The sequence below is a fragment of the Accipiter gentilis genome, chromosome 7, assembly GCF_929443795.1.
Source record: "Accipiter gentilis chromosome 7, bAccGen1.1, whole genome shotgun sequence".
Lineage (NCBI taxonomy): Eukaryota > Metazoa > Chordata > Aves > Accipitriformes > Accipitridae > Astur > Astur gentilis.
Window position 1 is genome coordinate 4,375,390 of NC_064886.1, and position 19,018 is coordinate 4,394,407.

General features: G+C 41.3%; 1 protein-coding gene across 2 annotated transcripts in view; it reads right to left on the minus strand.

The window, feature by feature from the left end:
* The window catches only part of GCN1 (GCN1 activator of EIF2AK4), a 44,600-nt gene that overhangs the window by 22,967 nt on the left and 2,615 nt on the right, over positions 1-19,018 (minus strand). For both annotated transcript variants that reach the window (XM_049805269.1, XM_049805268.1), the window contains exons 2-27: positions 18,779-18,881; positions 18,065-18,128; positions 17,352-17,483; positions 16,042-16,150; positions 15,227-15,325; positions 15,010-15,144; positions 14,442-14,510; positions 14,247-14,355; positions 13,755-13,829; positions 13,369-13,497; positions 13,093-13,143; positions 12,578-12,676; positions 12,123-12,296; positions 10,401-10,553; positions 9,564-9,656; positions 8,014-8,089; positions 7,678-7,837; positions 6,564-6,753; positions 6,319-6,443; positions 5,795-5,973; positions 5,527-5,620; positions 4,642-4,755; positions 4,247-4,445; positions 3,599-3,754; positions 497-678; positions 135-215 (exon numbers count right to left, since the gene is read on the minus strand). In XM_049805269.1, the coding sequence (XP_049661226.1) occupies positions 135-215; positions 497-678; positions 3,599-3,754; positions 4,247-4,445; positions 4,642-4,755; positions 5,527-5,620; positions 5,795-5,973; positions 6,319-6,443; positions 6,564-6,753; positions 7,678-7,837; positions 8,014-8,089; positions 9,564-9,656; positions 10,401-10,553; positions 12,123-12,296; positions 12,578-12,676; positions 13,093-13,143; positions 13,369-13,497; positions 13,755-13,829; positions 14,247-14,355; positions 14,442-14,510; positions 15,010-15,144; positions 15,227-15,325; positions 16,042-16,150; positions 17,352-17,483; positions 18,065-18,128; positions 18,779-18,881 (3,150 nt within the window). The remainder of the gene's footprint in view (positions 1-134; positions 216-496; positions 679-3,598; positions 3,755-4,246; positions 4,446-4,641; positions 4,756-5,526; positions 5,621-5,794; positions 5,974-6,318; positions 6,444-6,563; positions 6,754-7,677; positions 7,838-8,013; positions 8,090-9,563; positions 9,657-10,400; positions 10,554-12,122; positions 12,297-12,577; positions 12,677-13,092; positions 13,144-13,368; positions 13,498-13,754; positions 13,830-14,246; positions 14,356-14,441; positions 14,511-15,009; positions 15,145-15,226; positions 15,326-16,041; positions 16,151-17,351; positions 17,484-18,064; positions 18,129-18,778; positions 18,882-19,018) is intronic.

The following is a 19,018-nucleotide window of genomic DNA, read 5'->3' on the forward strand; positions in this document are numbered from 1 at the left end:
GAACACATAAGAAAATTGGTAATGTATCAACCACCAGCCTCAGAGATTTAAAGCAGGTGGGTGTATTTCCCTCATTTAGATGCTGATGAAACTTAGGCAGAATCCTGACTGTGGTTATGAAGCTGAGGACTCACCTGTAACCGTGGTGAACCCGTTCCTATCACCCGGGTCAGCAGAACCAGCATGTCCCTCCGAGGCAGCAGCTCTGGGCCATTCTGAAAGATTGGGGGGAGAAAAGGTGGAGGGAGGAGAAAAAGCCTTATGTCCTGTGACTCCAAAGTACCTTGTGTGTGTATGACACTCCTTATAAAAATCACAATCAAAACCTAGGGCTGGACAGGTAATCAAAACCTGTGACAGAAAACAATCTTACATTGTTAACTCCAAACTGTACAATTAACCTGCTTTGTCCAGTTTACACGTTAGCTGTTTTATCCCATGCCTCATCTGAACAACTGTTGAAGGACGTCATCTGATCCCCACAGCTCTCACTTACCTCATCCACCAGCAAAGCCTGGCCATTTGCTGATGATCTCAGCTGAGCATGGACCGTAAGAATCTGCAGAATCTTGACCAGGAACTCCTCCTTGTCTTCACTATCATGGGATGTCTCAGTCATAACTGTCTTCAGGAGAGGAAAGACTAAGGAAAATGCTGGAGCTGATAATGGGGCAGCACCTGCAAAAAGGAGAAACAACCCTGTGAGCATAGCTGATCCTCTCATGTCTTTGTTTTGTAATATTGACTGGTATATAATGCACACCTTGGTAGCTCATCGTGGATATGGCCGGCTTCAGCCTTACGTACAAACATGCTGAGTGACCTAAGTACTTCTATGCCCCTACAAACACCCAGTCTAAAAGACACTGTGTCATGTATATCTGGACTTAACCCACACAGACAATGCTTAGCCTGTTCAAAGCAGTGCACACAGCTGGCCCGCTGTTTAGCCTCTACCACTTTTGCCACTTAACGGCAGCAACAGTATGGTTCCAACAGTGACATCTGGCATTTCAGTGTTAGGTTAACGGTTGTACTTGATGATCTTAAGTTTTTTTCCAATCTAAATGATTCTATGATTCTGCCTAATATTGTTGTTGCTTGCAACACCAATAAGCTGACTTTAATTAAAGTCACATTAGGTTTCCAAGTTACTTCAAGTGCTTCAACAATGTCAAAATACACACTGCAAATCAAATTGAAACAATTCAGTGGATTAAGGTAGACAGGCAAAACTGAGATTTTGTCTATCCTGGAAATACTTGCGGGCAGCAGAGGACAGGACACAAAATCAAATCCATCACACAACCAAAGGTGAAATAAAATCTATTCTTTAAAGTGCATTAAGTTTGTGTGTACACTGAGAATTAAAATTAATTAAACTACAAAAAAATTGTGATCATTTTACTTCTGAGCAGGAGGATCCACACAGGGATCTGATACAATTTAACTGATTCACTTTTAAAGTTAATTTGTCCCAAAGTAGGGGCCCATTTGCCAGCTACATTCCCCTTAAATGCTTCCTACCAACCTAGCTAACCTGTCATTCCAGTCCTCAGCTGGATTCTTGGGAATGAGGTTCCTCTAATTCTGGTGCAAGTCTCAACTCCCCCCACCCCTCAAAAAGAATTAAAGCTTTTGGATTCCCATTGTTAAAAATTTTGTTCCTTCCTTCTCACAGGGGCTTGGCTATGGGACTTAACAAATGCTCCTTCCAGTCTTCCAGTCAGTCCAGTTAAAATTCAAGTATTAGATGTCTAGGGAAAACATTTAGTTTCTACATCCTGTATGTGCTGTCAGTGAACGCCAGATTTTAAATTTCTAAGATGCAGATAAAGAGCACTGCAGATACAATACTGCAGTATTAGTCAGCTTATGTAGGGCACAGACACTGCAAAAGTAGTTCAAGGGAGAAATCTTAAATACCAAACGCACCGTGAGCTCCTAACTATTTAAGATGAATAGCTTAGGTAAAACCCCCTCCTTTTCTGATGTGGGATTTTTCTCTCTGTTTGCTCAATATCTGTTTGCTTTTATGCTTTTTTCCTCTTTTTTTTTTTAATTATTGGCCAGATATTTTTAGGCTTAAGCAACTGTCCTCTCTATACGCAGCAGGAGGAACAAAGCTTTATCTGAGAAGATAAATGTTCTATTAACACAGTAGCTGGTATTGACCAATACGAAAAAGGTTATAAGATATATCTTGGCATTTCAGCAATGAATGATAAATTTTATCATCCACATTGGTCTCTCTTAGGTCTCATGGTAACCTAAGAAACTAACCTCTACTAAATAATATTGCAAGACTACACTCCAAAGAACTTTGAAAGTGAGGAAAAATCATTTGGGAATATAACATGGCTTGTCCAACAAAGTGCTATGGAACCTACTTCCTTTCTCTTGCAGCAGTGAAGAAGAAAAAAATCAGACACTCATTTAATTAAGCACTGTAGGAAATCTTGAAGGATTGGAAATACTTCCACTACTTTCTGGAAATAAGCCTGCAAATGGATTCAAATGTTAATGAACTTGCTCTTACTATGGAAATAAATTGCATAGCGGAGACACTGACTTATCACTGAGATGTTCAGCAAGTGGTGCTCAACATGGTGAATTGCTACTACTCAGCTGTGAAGATTACGTGCGCCACAGTCACACAATTGTGGATCTGACTGGCAACAGAACAGTAAGAGGAGAACTGAACTACTGGGGTAAGGGACCAAACGGAATCCTACATTTCCTTAAAAAAATTATAAACCCTCTACCACAGTAGCTTTTGATTGAGCTAGATGATGAACAACTCCAAAGCCTGGATGAACCACCTCCATCACTACAGTATACCAGATGCTTTAAGAGAGCCTAAGCCATCCCTGCCTCAAAAGAAGCAAACCTATCCTCCCTCTTCTGTACTATTATCTTCAGCGTAGCGGTACAAGTATTTGCTCACCCCATCATGAAGCAGATTCTGGAATTAATCTAGATTAAAACTAACCCAGTGAAAAAAAACAAAAGAAAAAAAAAATTCAAGGAAAAAAGGTTCATTTTGGCCCAGATCATATTCTCGCACTATAAAAACACTGGCGCTTGCCTTCGTGTTAGAGGGGGAAAGAACTGCTTCTTCTACAACTGTGCCAGAATAAAATATTCATGAACTGCAGCACTACATAGCAAACAAGCAGAGGCCACAGGCACTTCACTGCTGAGATCACAGATAACAAGCAATTATTTTGTCTTTCTACTTAAGTCTCACTGAATCACTTATGCTAAGTGGTGTTGAAAGGTAGGAACGGTCCTTGGCAAAGATAAGCCTCAGTTTCACTACTATTATTTCTGTATGAACCCTTTTAGCAAAAAATACTGTTATTTCATTTCTATGCTTACTGTACTTGTAACATCATTTCTACTACTACCATCACAAAAAAACCTTAAGGTTTTTCATATCTATGAAGACTTAACATATTTAAAAAAAAAAACAAACAAAAAAAACCCCAAGTGAAGTCTCACCTATAAAACATTATACAAACCATCAAAACTAAAACAGCTCACAGAGTTATTGAGGGGCATGGGGAGGGTCAGAGGTATCTACAATACTTTTTACCTGGCTCTCCCTTGCTTGTTCGGCTAGGAATGGTATGGGCATGCAGCAAGCTAACAACTCTGTTCAGAGCAGTAGGCAGCTCTTCTTGACACCAGGATTCATCTAACTCACATTCTGGTTTCATCAGGCGCAAGGTCACATGGCTCACTAAAGTACCTAATATGCAAGAATAAAGACTCCATGAGAGGACTAAAACCAAACATTTCTTGAGAGGAAAATTCCCCAGGAACAGAGACCCAAGAATTATAACAAAGCTGTGGGCAACAACCCAGGCTGCTGCAAAACAGGCACAGAGAAGGAAGCACAGCCCCGAGGCTTATACAGGACAGCTTTCTTTACAAGTTACATGTGCGAGTTACACTCGCATCCTCCAAACTCTGCACAGGGGAGACAGACCCATTGCAACCAACTGCTACTGAGAGGTAGTCGCAATGACTAGACAGCTCCTTGTCTTTGGACCCAGTCCTATCCAGCAGTAGGATCTCTGGGACATCGCAGTCATCTCCCTAAGCACTGTTCCAGGGGTTTTTTCCTCTTGGCTTTCTGTGGTACATGGTCATGATCCACAGCTTGTAAAAGCAAGAATTTTCACCTCCCTGCCATAAAAATAATGCACCCTGCCCTTAAATAGCGACTGCAAATACCAACCAAAGGTTTTCAGTCGAGCAGGCATGACACATGAAGCTAAGGAAAGAAAAGGTTCCTTAATCCTTGGAGCAGCCAAAGGCGATCGAAAAAGTGGCAAGAAGGAACTGATGAGACCAGGGATGTACTGAGTTAGACCAGGAGGCTTTCTCTTTATAACAGTGTCCAGGAGTCCTAAAGCTGTTTCCAGCTCATTATCAAGCTGTAAGAGAAACAATTCAAAAGATTACCATAAAAAAACTCCATCAGGAAAAAATCAAGTTGTAAGATCAAATTTCTAATGAAAGAAACAAATACCTTATTACCAAATATCCTCTATGCTACTCCATTTTCCTTTTATCAAAATGACTTGGGTCATGGTAGCTGCAGAGTTGGCAAAAAAGACCATCAAAACTTACCTCCTTCAGCCGTTTTCTTATCTGAGACTCCCTTTCCAGCTGTGCATGCATTAGCTCCTTCTGCTTGCTAGTCAGTTGCACCTCATCCTTTATTCCTTTCTTCTTCTTTATTTCCTGCAGTAGTGTGCCATGGACTTTATTAAACCAGGAGCTACTAACACCATCCCCTCAATTAAGTAGAGAAGAAAGTTGGACACATTGGGGTTTTTTGCAATTTACTTTTAAAACAGTATAAAAATATTCTTCCAAGCATATCACTCTTAAGTGAAGACACAAAATGGAAATCAGCAGGTTAACAACACTGTAGTGTCCCACTAGCAGCATAACAACAGTTTCTCCCACATTTAAATTGGTCACAAATTATATGATATCATTAAAAAGAGCTGTCTGGCCCTTTCTACAGCGGATGGGCATGGCATCCTCCCCAGAACAAACAGAAGTCAACCTTTAGTAAAAGAATGCTCCAGTCAACCTCGTACATTCCCTTCCTTTCACCAGATTTTTGCCCCCCACCTACACCCATTGCTCTGGCCAGACTGAACAGAACTGCTGGCTGTCAACAAGATGGAAGCACCTGTTTAACAACCCCTACTGAAAAAGTTACACAAGATATACTGAATAAGAGATGAAGAGAAAAAACAGGTACTACCAACTAGTAAGCGTACTCACAAACAAGTAGAATACCACATAAATTGATACAAATACAGATGTAAGAGAAAAGAAACTGATACATACAAATATAAGAGAAAACAACACTTAGGTATTCAAAGTTCAGAGACTCTTTCCCAACAGTGTACACACATATGCCAGAAGCCATGTAACAGAACAGATGAGATAGTAGTGAAGGTACTGACCAGACTGGCACTCCTGTTCCCATCAACTCACCTCCTTCAGTTCCAGCTCAATGATTTGTTCCTTGAAGGAATAAGCTTTGTTCTCCCTCTTCATGTTAGCCTTTTTCATACTATCCTGTTGAGCACTGAGAAGGAAAAGTAGAGAAAAGAATCAGCACTGCTCTGGACTAAGATGCAGGTGCACAAATCTGAACGCCCATCCAGAAAGAGCATCTGACAAACCACCCTAACCCTTCTGGCTAGATGCCAGAAGCAATCAATCCCCAGGTGCACAGAGAAAAGAAAATATGAAGTCTTACCTCTGTATTATAGATTTGTCATACAGTTCTCCTTCTGGTGTCTTCATGATGGCAAATTCCTCTCGAGTAACCTGGCACAGAGCTGGATTCTCCATTGATGCTGAGATAGTGCTGATCAGCTGTGGGAGCACTCTACCAGGTGAGAGCAGAGAGAGAGATCCCACTGCGTTCATAGATGACTATCAAGAAAAAAAAGGGAAAAAACATTATTATCAGTATTCCTTGAAATTATCTCAAAAAAGTATGCCCTGTTGAGGCAGCCCACATTATGTTCCAACTCCTAATTCCTTGTTCAGTGGGTACTTGAACCTTATCTAAAATTCTACTCGGTTGCTGGTACACATTCTTTCCCCCTTAAATCCTAGCGCCTTTTCACCAGAGACATTCTCTTTGAACCTGCCTTTTCCCCACCTTTTAGACAGATCTCATTCCTTACAGACCAGTTAGTACTTAACTTCTCCAGAAAACTCTCCTGTTCCAAAGTATCTCCGAAAACTAACACAAGGAAAGCAGAAGTCCATCACCTGGTTCTCCCGAGTGTAGGCAGTGATCCTGGGTAATATGTCATTCAGGTGTTTGGTAATGAAGTCTTTGGGATCTATCTTCATCTTGATGAGGAGGGTTGGCCAAAGACCTGGCTGCACTGCCACTAGCAAGAAGAATAAATGATCACAATAAATATGAAGCAGACTGCTAATACAATGAAACAAAAAGGTAAAATAAAACTCCCATACATTGGCCATGAGAGTGGTCTTATCCCTTCACTTACCTACGGATGGATGATGGCTCACCAGCAGCATCTCCAGTGCCAGCTTTTCTGGCTCAAAGGAATCCACATCAAGCCCTGCCACACTTGAGATGACACAGAGTGCCTCGTGAAGGACACGGGGAGGAATGTATGTCTTTCCTAGCTCCGACAGCTCTCCCGACTCGGTCACCAGGACCTCATGAGGCAGAACCTGAGTGGACAACTTGTCATTAACACATCACACCAAGCCTTCCTGAGCCCCAAGCACACGAACGCACAGTAACACATACTGAATACCAACCATCAGCTCCCTCTGTCAGTACCAACAACCTGAAGTTTTCAAAGGAAAGGAGGGATAAAGGATAACAGTGGAACCGAAGCACAGAAGTGACAGTGACAGAAAGAATAAGAATGGAAGACTATACTAGAATTGGCAAGCTGAGGTAAAATAAAACTAAAACAATCATTTTTGGCAGAGAGGACTGCAAAAGGTTGAACCAGCTGGCTGGGAACAGTATGCCCAACTTCTGCAGTCTAATTTTACCCAGTATCTTTTAAAAAATACTTTATTCAGGCGGTATCTGCGACATGGGAAGACTATTTACAAAGTCCCAGCCTTGGTACCTAATTATTGCAATTTAATCTATTATACAACTTGACATGGCGCTGGCTTAGTAGCATGCCCAATAATATAGCACTCATTGTTTCCTTTTTTAATTTTGATTTTTTTATAATAGTTGAAGTATTTACATTACACTTGTTTTAAATAGGCAGCCTGAGCTATAATCCAGGGCCAAAGAACTAGGATACCAAGAAAGGAACAAAGCACTTGGTCTTCCAGCAGGGATTAAATTTAGATTAAAATAAGAGAAAGACACAGAAAACTGCAGCTTCCTCCCCAGATAATTTTGAATAATATGTCTTCTGTGTATATAGGGAAGACTAGGCACACTGCAGACATGGATACAGTAGCATGCAGTAATCTAATAACAAGTGTCATTCTAGGAGATCATCTGGAACCGAATCATCTTCATATCATGCTGTATGTCAATACTAACAGCAAATCTAGGGTAGGGAGGTGACTGGCAGCATACAACAACTGCCTAGGCAGAGACTAGGCTTCTTGACTACTCACCTTATGAGAACTGAGAACCACTTTCAGCTCCTCCAAGAGCCCGTAGGCCAGTTTGTACCCTCCCAGAGATGACAAGAGCTTCTTAACTGTTTGATGGGCCTGTCTTCGAACATGCCAGGTCCGACTCAGCAGTACTGCAACAAGGGCACGGTGATACTGCCTGAAAACGGAGAAATAAACAGGTTTAGCAAGGGAGGCAGCTCTGCAAACTAACTGGACACAAAAGCACGAAGAGTTCAACATTTTGTGCAAAGTCCCAAGGCCACCCGCTCCACTGCGCGCATTAACTTTCAGGGATCAGACACAGATCGGTAGCAGCAAGTGTACTCTACGTACTGAACTTTACTTTCAGGCAGCCGTTGTGCATGATCCAAGAGAAGGCGCTCTGTCAGCTGCAGTACCGTACACATTGCTGTGGGAAGAGACAAATATTTAAAATAGCATGAGAATTCATAAGAAGCAGATTTTTCTACCTGAAAACAAACAAACAGCAAGCTGGACACATTAAAATAGCTACCCAAACTAAGCCTCCACATAATCTCCTCAGTGAAGCCAGAGACAAACCCAACTCAGATCTGCCAAGACTGGAAACAGAACCATGATTTCATAAAAATGTTGTTAGCTGGATCCCAGCAGAATTTTCCTGACCACTATGTGTGACCTATTTTTGTCTAAGTCAACAGAGCAAACCAAACGATAAATACCATGCTCGCTGTATCAATACTGTTAATTCCTGCACCCTGCTGAAATGTCTTCAGTGACAATAAAACGTATACGGAATCCATCCACATGTGCATAATGCTATTTGAATAGAAGCCTTGGTATTTTACCTCATACCATCTTCTGAGCTTCAACTCTGACTAGGCCCTTTGGTTTGTATATCAGTGTCCAACCATATCATAAAAGCAGGAGCAGAAAGCCCTGAAACATGGGGTGGGTTATAACCTGTATTAAGTGCGGTAGAGGGGACTTTTGACATTCGAGGCATCAGATAGTTTGTGGATGTTAAGCATGTCAGCTGGATGTTGTTGCTTAAATAACCAATAACAAATCATGACACTATTTACTTTCAGCATTAGGTTTTGGATCTAACATCTTAAGAAAGCAATACAAAATTTTCCAAATCACGCTGTTTCAGGATATTTGCAGACTTGGGAGAGAAAACGAATGGATATACACATTGCCTTCAGGAAACAGGGACTGCAGGAAGCAAAGGAGAAACTGTTATTTCCTATTTAGAAAACTTGACCTCTTCAAAGCTTTGTACAAAAGATAAATGAATTAATTTCAGAGAAACGATTCATGAACTAATTTTCAAAACTTTCCATTTAAAATGTAGTCAGTAATGTTTTCTGTTGGGCACATTCCATTAATATTTTTTTTCAACTAATCTTTAAGCACAAGAGAACAAAACAGAGCATAGGGACACTAATTTGTAATACAATTGATTTCCTATCTGTTATTACTCTTCCCCCACATATCTTAAGATTTTCACCGACGTGTTTTCTTCTCCAGCCTTATTTTACTTTTTCCCATCTTATTCTTAATTTTAGGCTTCTCCACATCCCTTAGATTGACTGCAACTATTTACTTACAAACTGGGACACCACATAGATGCATTTTGTATTGGAAAGACTTTTATAGACTACACAAATTTGGAATTATAAATGTTTGATAACTCAGGTTCATTACAAATTAAATTAATGCATTGTCAACCTTAGACTACAACTAGTCTAGATGTACTTCTGAAAGAGTACGCTGTTCATTTTAATCTGAAACTGGATCCTCCAAGGACCACAGAACAGGGCCAACAGCAACATTAGCTCTTATAAGTACTAAGTAATAGAGTTAAACAGCAACCGGATACACAATAACTGACAATTTACCTTCCTCTGACGCAGACTGCAAGAACTTCTCGGATGTAAAAATCTGCTTTTTTTCATCCAGAATCAGCTGCCAGAAACCACTCAGCTTAGACTCTGACAGGAAAAGAATAGACGTCTATCGAGGATGTTTCAAAATAAGTGCGAACTCAGCAGCATTCATAAAATACAGTAGAATTCTCCTGACTCAAGTTACTTCTAGCTTTACTTGTCTTCAGTTGTAAAGCCTCTCACGCCCCTCATTCAGAACTATAAGCGTGCCCAAAAAAACACCTGCTGACTTACACTGGTGAAATGTAAAAAGTCTGTTTCACCTTAATCTTTGATAGGACAAGCCTTCCTAAAAATGCAGGAAAGGAGGAAAGTGGTGTGTTGCTTTTGATAGACAGAACACACCTGGATTTCATATCTTAGCAGATGTATGAACTCAGACAGTTCTTGCAATATCTTCTAATGGAAGACCGAATTCCAGTCCTCATGCTTTCCAAAGATGGTTTGTAAAAATACTACCCAAATAACAAGCAAGTAATACTTTTAATGCATCAGTCAGGTCCTAGCATGTCAGATCTGCGTGAACGTCTTCTGTCAGAATAAAGAGGAATATTGCCCTAAATGAATGGAAGCTGGAATTTGCAAAGCCACGGAAGAGCAAGAATCCTTCACTGACATAACTGAGAGAGATGGGAATAAATCTTTCCCTGGTTTACAAAATGTCAGTGATTCTCTCTGCAGATACAATACAAAGATTAAGGAACAGTACCTCATGCACACTGTCAAGGAAAAGCGTTAAGCCTGGGAACCTGTTTGTATTGGATTCTACTAGGTGTTTTGTGACCTTACCAGTTTGTCCCTCAATTACAGACATCCTGCAGATCAACAAAGCTGCAGCAACTCCTTCAGTTACCATGGGAACCTGAGTACTTTGGGATGCTGCTTTTTCTACTGTCTGGATTAGCATTGGCAGCAGGTCCATGCCCTGTAATAATGTGTCACCTGAGGAGACAGAAAGAGACAAGTTACAAAACAACATAATCCTTCACACTTTACACCACAAGGGTGTCAACGGTTCTTCTGTTGTCATGAGATAAGGAAAGGAACTAGGCACATACTGGAAAGGCTATGAATCTCCCAGAGTACTTGCCAATCACTACTATCCTTAAACTTTAACTATGACAAGCTAGATGATAACCACTTTAGTCCCTTCCACGCAGATAGAAAAGTCCCATCTCAGTACAAGTTTCTGTTCACGGAATGCAAAAGAAAATGCTAATTCAGTTACATTAAAGGAATTGGTTCAAATCACAGGAAGTCTGCCTTCAAAGATTATGTTTCCTTAAGAGAGGGAAAGTAAATTCCTGGCAAGCCACGACCATCTGTTCCACTTCAAAAATTCACTAGTCAAGGAATCCCACTGATCTGCAACCCTTGCTTCCACAGAAACTGAGCTAGGTGTTCCTGGTATTTCCATAAACAACATCTCATGCACAACACTGAGAAAAGAAACAAAAGACCTTGTGATTTTCTACGTTAAGTATTCGCAGGTAGTGTTTTAACCATAAATTCATAAGACTTAGAATCTCTATTTTCTTTATGTCCCAGTTGGATGCTTCAGTGGATGGGTCAAAACAATGGCAGTCATTGTTCCAGTGGTGAGTAAATCATTTTAGAATATAAGTATCTTGGCCCTGATCCCCTGAACAGCTGCACACATCACACACAAGTAATCCCCTTTGCCCATAGCAAGCATAAGCAACTTCAGGTTTGCCATATTGATGTCTCTGAAAGGAATGCCATCCTGTGACGTCTAAGTAGTTTTTAGAGTGGTTTTTTCAGCCCTATGATAGCACAGAAATTCCTGGTAACTACAATAGAAAAATGCAGAATTACAATTTCGCTCATATTCGTATTGAGAAAGTAATGGCTAATCCATTGTACCTATACAATACATTGAGTTATTGATCTCTAAAGCAAATGTATACCATCTTTTTGATTCACACTGCATCAACAAGAAAGGGAGATCTCGCATACAGGCATCAGACTGATCGCCTATTGACCCGTGCATGAAATGCTGAAGTCAAAGGGGATAGGACCGACAGATGCAAATCTCAAAAGGACCACCAAAAGTTTAGAATTTCTTAAGATCTTCATTTCAAACACAGTAATTTTTTTTAATTTATTTTTTTTAAAGCTTCCAAGAGCCAAAGCCACAGACCAGGATCCCAGCATGATGGGTGCTGTAGAAAACAAAAGCATGGTCCCTGAGCTAGAAACCTTACAATTTAAGCATAAGACAAAAATAAAGCAATCAAAAATTACTCCGGGGGTATATAAAAGACAGCACGATGGGCAGTGATGCTAGTTAAACAAGGAGACAAACCATCTTTATAAACTTGGAAGGCAAAAAGGAGTTTAAGGAGAAATACGAAGTAGGTCAGTGAACGGATACTGCCTTACAAAATCTTTCTTAATCCACACAGCTATCTACTTATATCAGGAAGCACAAAAGTTGATTACTCTTAAGCCACACAGTCAAGAGAGTTATTAATAGCTGCACAGTTTTACCTTTGAAAGAGGCTAGCATGCACTGCAGGTAGGCATGTCTCACAGCTGAAGTAGAGGTTTTAAGGCTGAAGGCTTTCTTTAGCCATTCTACCAGCTTCTTGGGAACTTCTGTGGTGAACCGAACACACCAAAGAGCCAGGACAGAGACTGCATGAACCAATGTGCCTTCATGGACTAGGAATTAACACAGAGCTCATGTCAGTACAGCAACTGCATAAAACACAGGAACATAAACCAGAAAGCAGGTAACAATGTCAGGAGGAGGCAGGAAAAGAACGCATGTGCTTCTAACAGACACAGCACTGTCTCCATGGGGTTGCTCATCAAAACAGGGCAACGGATTTTATAACACAACAGGCGAGAATCCGGATTTATCCCGAATAACATGCCGTACGAAAATCCTGCTCAAGACGAAAGCAGCTTAGCAAACCCAGAACAAAGGCAAGAGGTCTAACCTTCTTGTTGCAGGAAAGGGATGAAAAGCTCAGCCACAGTTCCAGTCAGAGCTTGGCTAGAGGATCCCGAAACCACATGGTGACTAAGGCTGCCGATCCCTGAAAGGACAGAGTTCTCTCATTAGTTCCCAAACTACCAGCACTTGCTGCAAAATCTAAAAACAATCAAGAATGACCCTTCACATTTCAATCCTTGCACAGACATCTCTTTTTCTTGTCACTACATCTGGATGTCACATCTACCATGTACCAATACTGCAGGACCTGTCTTCATTTTCACTTAGGATACAGTGATCTTCTTCCTTGCATAAAACACTTAGTCCACCAGCCAATTATTTCCTTTGAATAGAAAGTCAAGAACTGGCATGTGGTATCCAGCACCCTCTGTGACATCAACTACAGCCAATTTGGAATGACAGGCAGGGAATCCTAAAGGCTTAAGTACAGATCCCTTTCATTCAGCCTTCTGCTGAATTTCTTCCACCAGAGAAGCAGCTTTCTTCTAGGATTCTCACCAGAAAGGACACTCATCTTCTGAGCAACAACTGTCAGCTTCCCTTCTGAGCCTGCCAAATAGAAACAAATGGGTGATGGCTGACTTACAGACAACAGCTACGTGCTACATCAAGAATCTTCTCTAAAATACAAAACCTTGCCCCATTATCCCTGATCCAGGTTGGGACAACCCTACCATACAGGCAGGTAATGACAACAGAAAATACAATACACAAAACTCCTTGAAGCTGGGAAACCTTTATTCATCTCCACTGCTTATCCTACAATTTACTCACCCCCTAAGATGGCAAAAAGGTGTTTGCCCAGTGACTCCACAGCTGAAGGATCACTACACTGTCGAGCCAAGTTCTTTAATGCCACAACTGCTTCATCCATCAGCTGCACACTGTTGGATTTCAGATGACCTAGAAAATAATGCACAAGCTAAGAGTTCCTCACGACAAACTGCATAAAATCAGGGAGGCAACTTATCTTTACATGTGGATTGACTCAGCTTCTGGAACAGTCACATGAACTATTCCAGTTCCAAATTACAGCATCATCCTCCCTCCCACATAAAACAACCTCTTCACCAGTAATCAAGCTGTTATAGGTACAGCCAGAAAGTTGAAGAAAGCTTTATTCTGAATTCATCATTCCCTCCAGAAGTTAGAGTACTTACTGGCCAGTCCTTTCACAATGTCTAGAGCATATTGGCTGAGATCCAGGTTCACAGATACAAGCAAGCAAGAGATTGCTGACAACAGAAGAGATAATGGCATATTACATTTTGTTAAGTAACGTTTTTAGCATTTTAATACACCCTTCCCCACGGTTCACATCAAGAGCAGACAAGGTCAGTAAAGAGTAGGAAGAAAAAAACCACTGAAATTGATGCCCAATGAACAGATTAATTCAGGATTATTCTTAGCACTCAGCTGTGAAACTCTGTCCTCAGTGCAAACAGTAGCTATCACATACCCAGACACTTGGGATCATACCACAAATGTTGCTTCTCCACATCTAACCCTTAGACACCAGACAATCCTGCTGCCTGTGCTCAGAGGACCAAAAGCATTGTCCAGAGAGACGCACTCCCCCAACAACTCCAGACCTCTAAGGAACAACTATTCATGAGCTTTGACAGAACAATGCAGAGAAATGACAGACTCACTTTCAATTACGTTCTCAGGACTCCGTAGCAGGGACTTCTGCAGAGTTGGCAAAACTAAGTCCTTGAATTCAGCGTGAGACATGTACCGAAGAAGCGGGGTACAGCTGTCCTGCAAAGGGTACAAAGTGCTCAGCACAGCAGCTGATGTGGCATGTAGGACAAGAGCACAAATAGCTCTGTAACAGTGTGTCTCACCAGCACGTGCTTCTGAGGCTTTGTCTTGCTCATAAGGATGGTCTTCAAATAGAAATCCAGAAGAGCACTCTGAACAAGCAGAAACACCAAATTACAGCCACATCACAACCTATGCACAGCTCCCTGTACACTACCAGGAAGCCAGGCTTGACACCCCACCTCATTCTCCTCTGGAAGGCAGCCCTATCCACTAAGCAGAAGCTTTGCTTCCATCCTCACATAAGACAGTCAAGCAAAGATCAGTGTTCTCTGCTCTACCCTTCAGCCCAACACTCAAAATGCAAGGAGACCTAAATGCTGCCTTCCATTCCTACAACAGGGGAGAAGGCAGAAAGCTGCAGTGTTGGGTGTCTACATAAATGCACTTGCCACAGCAAAAAGCCACATATCTCGCACCTCCTCTATAAGCTGTTTTAGTCAGAAGTGCATGACCACTGAATTGTCAGATAATGAAACCAGGGGCAGATGCAAAGTACCAACACCTCACTGAGACATCTCTTCAGCCCCCTTCTACATGATGTGAAGTGATGCTACTTATTCCCCCAAAAAAGCAGTACAACAGATTTACCTTGTATCGTTTAACAATATCAATCTCTTTCTGGGCTGTGCAAAATTGCACCACAAGTCCCAGCATTGCAGCGTAACTCTGGTTTGGTTCAAGACCAAGAATGACGGATAGGTACTGATCCACCAGATCTTGGTTCTGAAGAGAAAAAGAGCAAGGCACATTAACACAACAGAATCTAGAACAGCTATTGCATATGGTCATACAAGGTATACATCACCTCTTTCCAGAGCCTGTTCAATTTCTTCACGGCGCCATCCACTGCCTGCTTACGAGAACCTCCCAGGACTTCCAAAAGGAGCAAACACTGCACCTCCACCTGCCAAGGGAAATAGCCAATAAAACCTTCATGCACCTGCTCCTCAGAGAGCTCATATCAAACGAGGCATGTCAGATGCCAGTAACTAGCTGAATCTGCTTAGGAAAAAGTCCTTAAGTCATGTAAGTTCTTCCAATGAGCTGCCATTGCTTTCATCTCACACACACCACTTTGCAGAACCACACATAGCAGTTTTGGAAACTCTTACTCTGAAAGCAGCAATTTATAACACATAACATCTCTTCTGAAAATGTATTCCAACCATATTCCAAGGTGCTATGAGCATGGTCACAGGTTCAGGTTGTCAAAGTAGGTGAAAAAAAAGGAAAAACCTACTTGACACTATATGACAGAATATCACATGCAAATACTTCAAGGGAGGCACAAGGAATTCATGCCATGCTGCAGACTGCACCTTGGAGGCACCACTAGCACACCTAGTCCAGAAACACTGGTATACAACCACAGTATGCAGAGCAACTCTGCGTGGGTGCAAGACTGCCCCACTGTCATGTTCTATACGCCTGCTTTCTCCAGCAGAACAGGAGAGATCAAAATACACCAGAAAGCAAAAAAGATTGTCATGCAAACCTGGATTTTAACATGACATTATCAGTTACATTCAGATTTGCAATGTTTCAGCAACTTAAAAGACGTTAGAAATCTTTAAGTCCTTATCTCCGAAGGGATATTTCTGTAAACCAAAAAGAACCTACCAGTTTTTTCCATGTTTCTCCTTGTCTCTTTTCAGGTGTTGGAAAGACTGTGCGTACAAGCAGGCATGTCCAGGAGAGTGCCAGCAGAGCTGCAGATCCACTGCTCTTACTGTTGTACAAACGGGAGATGGAGGTAAATCTATTACTCCCAGTGTGTAACTTACATCTACTAGTCCCCAACAGACTCATCTTTGCCCAAGTCAGAACACCACCTTATAAGCGAGGCAATTTTATCACAGAAAAATATAGCTAAAGTCTTAGCATTTAAAGCAAATAATTACTCCTCATAATGTGTTCCAGCTCCTGTTTAACACTTAGAACTTCTGAATGGCATAAACAAGGCTAAGTCTTGACTGCTGGGAATGAAAAACCTTAGCAGAAGACAGACCATTTTTGGATCTTCCCAGTGGCATTAGAGAAATGAGAGTTAAATACTTTGCCAACTGAGAGTGCCCAAAAAGTGACTCAAGACTTCTCATCTGCTGCTCATCTTTACTGTCAGAGCTTCCCAGCCTTAGGTTGCCAAATCGTTTCTCAGCTTACATTCCCTCCTGGCACACTACTCAGTTCTCATTTCTGCTAACTCTCACCTCCTCCCTCCACTTCAGGTAATGGATCCCACCTCGCAGCTCCCTGAGGATCCTCACCCCATTTTGATCTTTACCTCAAAGCGAAAGAACGTAGAAAGCATCCTTGCACACAAGGCTAGCCACTGCGACTGAAGGGTAAATATTGTATCACTGCAAGCCTTTAAACCAATATCAGATATTTTTCTAAAAGCTACACTTCTATTGAGCCATGGAGGCATTGCAGGACCACACTCTGTGGCCCGTATCAGCTGAACAATACCCTAAGTCACCTTTTGGAATGACTAGTGTTTCCAGAAGCTATCACAATAGAAAAGCCATGTGTTTCTCAGCTCAGCTTCAAATTTCATTATCTCCCTGCCTGTAAGAAGGTCTTGAATTCCACCAGCTGAACACCAGATGGGCAAGGAAATCCCCTTTCCTAATCATTTTGGAGACTGTTTCCTGGTAAAAGAGTTTGTTCCTCATTTCTCCAGACCTGAAGGTTAACAAAGGCAAAATCGTAACTCAGACCCAATCCACCAGCAGTAATACTACATAGTCGTTCTGCTTTCCCAGAAGACATGAAAGACATAAGAGAGGAACATTTAAATGGTCATTAACAGCTTTGTCTCTACATGTTTTCAGCGCCTCTGGCAAGCAGCAGCAGAAGAATCATTTTGAACACAAGAGCAACTACCAGCAACTCAGAACTGCTTCTACACAAAGCAACTCATCCAGCACCTGGGAACTCCAGCCTTGCCGCCGATCCCCGAGGACTGAAGCGACTGCAGAAGGTTTTTTGCTGTTGCATCTGGCTGGGATTCTGCGAGCTGCTGAAGCGCCAGCTGCAGGGCTCTGCGGGATGCTGCATCGCTAGAATGAAAAATTTATCTCCATGAACATTTTAAATCCTGCCAACATTACACATATTACTACCCTTGTGTCACAAAAAGGACACTGCTTTCTCATTTCAGCAGTCAAGCTAATAATTATTTTATCCGTGCTGTTCCAAGCAGAGAAGTTTCTGGCAGAAAGCTCCATTCCTTTCCTCAACTGACAGAAGTTATGTCGAGGCTCTCTGTCAGGTTGCAGAAGAAAACATAGGTTCTGAACAACTTTCTCTACAACAGGCCACTATTTAATCCAATCTAGAAGTGTCTAAAAGACACCTAAAGGACACCTTAGTCTTGCTTCACAAGCATTCCTTCTTGCAAACTGAACCACAGAAAGTAAGTTTTAATTTCAAAATTAAAGGTGAAACACAAGGTGTTATAAAACCCTTTAATGTCAAACCTAACTTGAGAGCCCAATTACTAGATAGCATCTTTCAGTGTCATACGCACCTATGTGACACTACATGCTAACATTTCCAACTGCTCCACACCAGTTTAACTAATAAATACATAAATACTGATAGATTAAATAACACAGTCTTTCCACATCAATTTACTCACCGGTATCGATGCAGAGTAAGGCAGAAGAGTTTGCAAAGGCCTTTCACTGCACCCTCTGGAAGATCTGTAACAGAACGTATTTCAAAATATTTCTTCATAGATCAATGAGCTTTTAATCTTTAACACAAACATGATTCACTTCGCAACTGAAATCTATGAACTGCTCACATCTATGAAACTGCTTGCAAAGATCATAGTAAAAGTTCTCTCTTTACAAATTTTATGCATATTTTTAAAATAATGGCAAAATTAGAACACATGCTATTCCACAGTCATCTTCAGAAAATGGCAGAAATTAAAAAGATTTTTTAAAATTTGCTTCAACTGTTTTATTAAGACAATCTGAAATCTTCTACACTCTCCATCTCTCTACATATATATATATATGTGTGTGTGTATATAAATACTCCATGAATCATTAAAAAAACAGGCTAAGAGTCAGGAGTGAAACAGGCAACTGACACACGAACGAAAAACCAATACACGTGATGCTACAACTACTAACTGGAAAAAACACACATGCTAGTAACCAGAGTTCTGTGCTACCTACAAAACCCATGCTTAGAATTAATGCCGTGAGAAAGCACAGGCTCCAAACTCAGCCAGCCCTCTCCCTCAAAAAACTATGCCTCAAGTTTCACACAGCCTTTGAAACAACACATATTAACATTCTTCTCCACCCTAGTAACCAGAACAGTGCCCCAAAGCTTTTACCTTTCCCAGAAATGCATTTTCCCAGTTCACCGAGGATCTCTCTCCGCTCCTTCACACTGGCTGTTGTTACTTTTACCGCAAACCGCTTCAGTGTATCAGAAATCTAAAACCACACACAGAGGAAAAAACATCAGACTGCCTTTGATATCAACACACAGAACGCAAAACCAGGGCAAGCAAAACATGTCATCTGCTGCTACATGATCTCTTAGTGACCAAATGTGAGCATCTGCAGTCCTA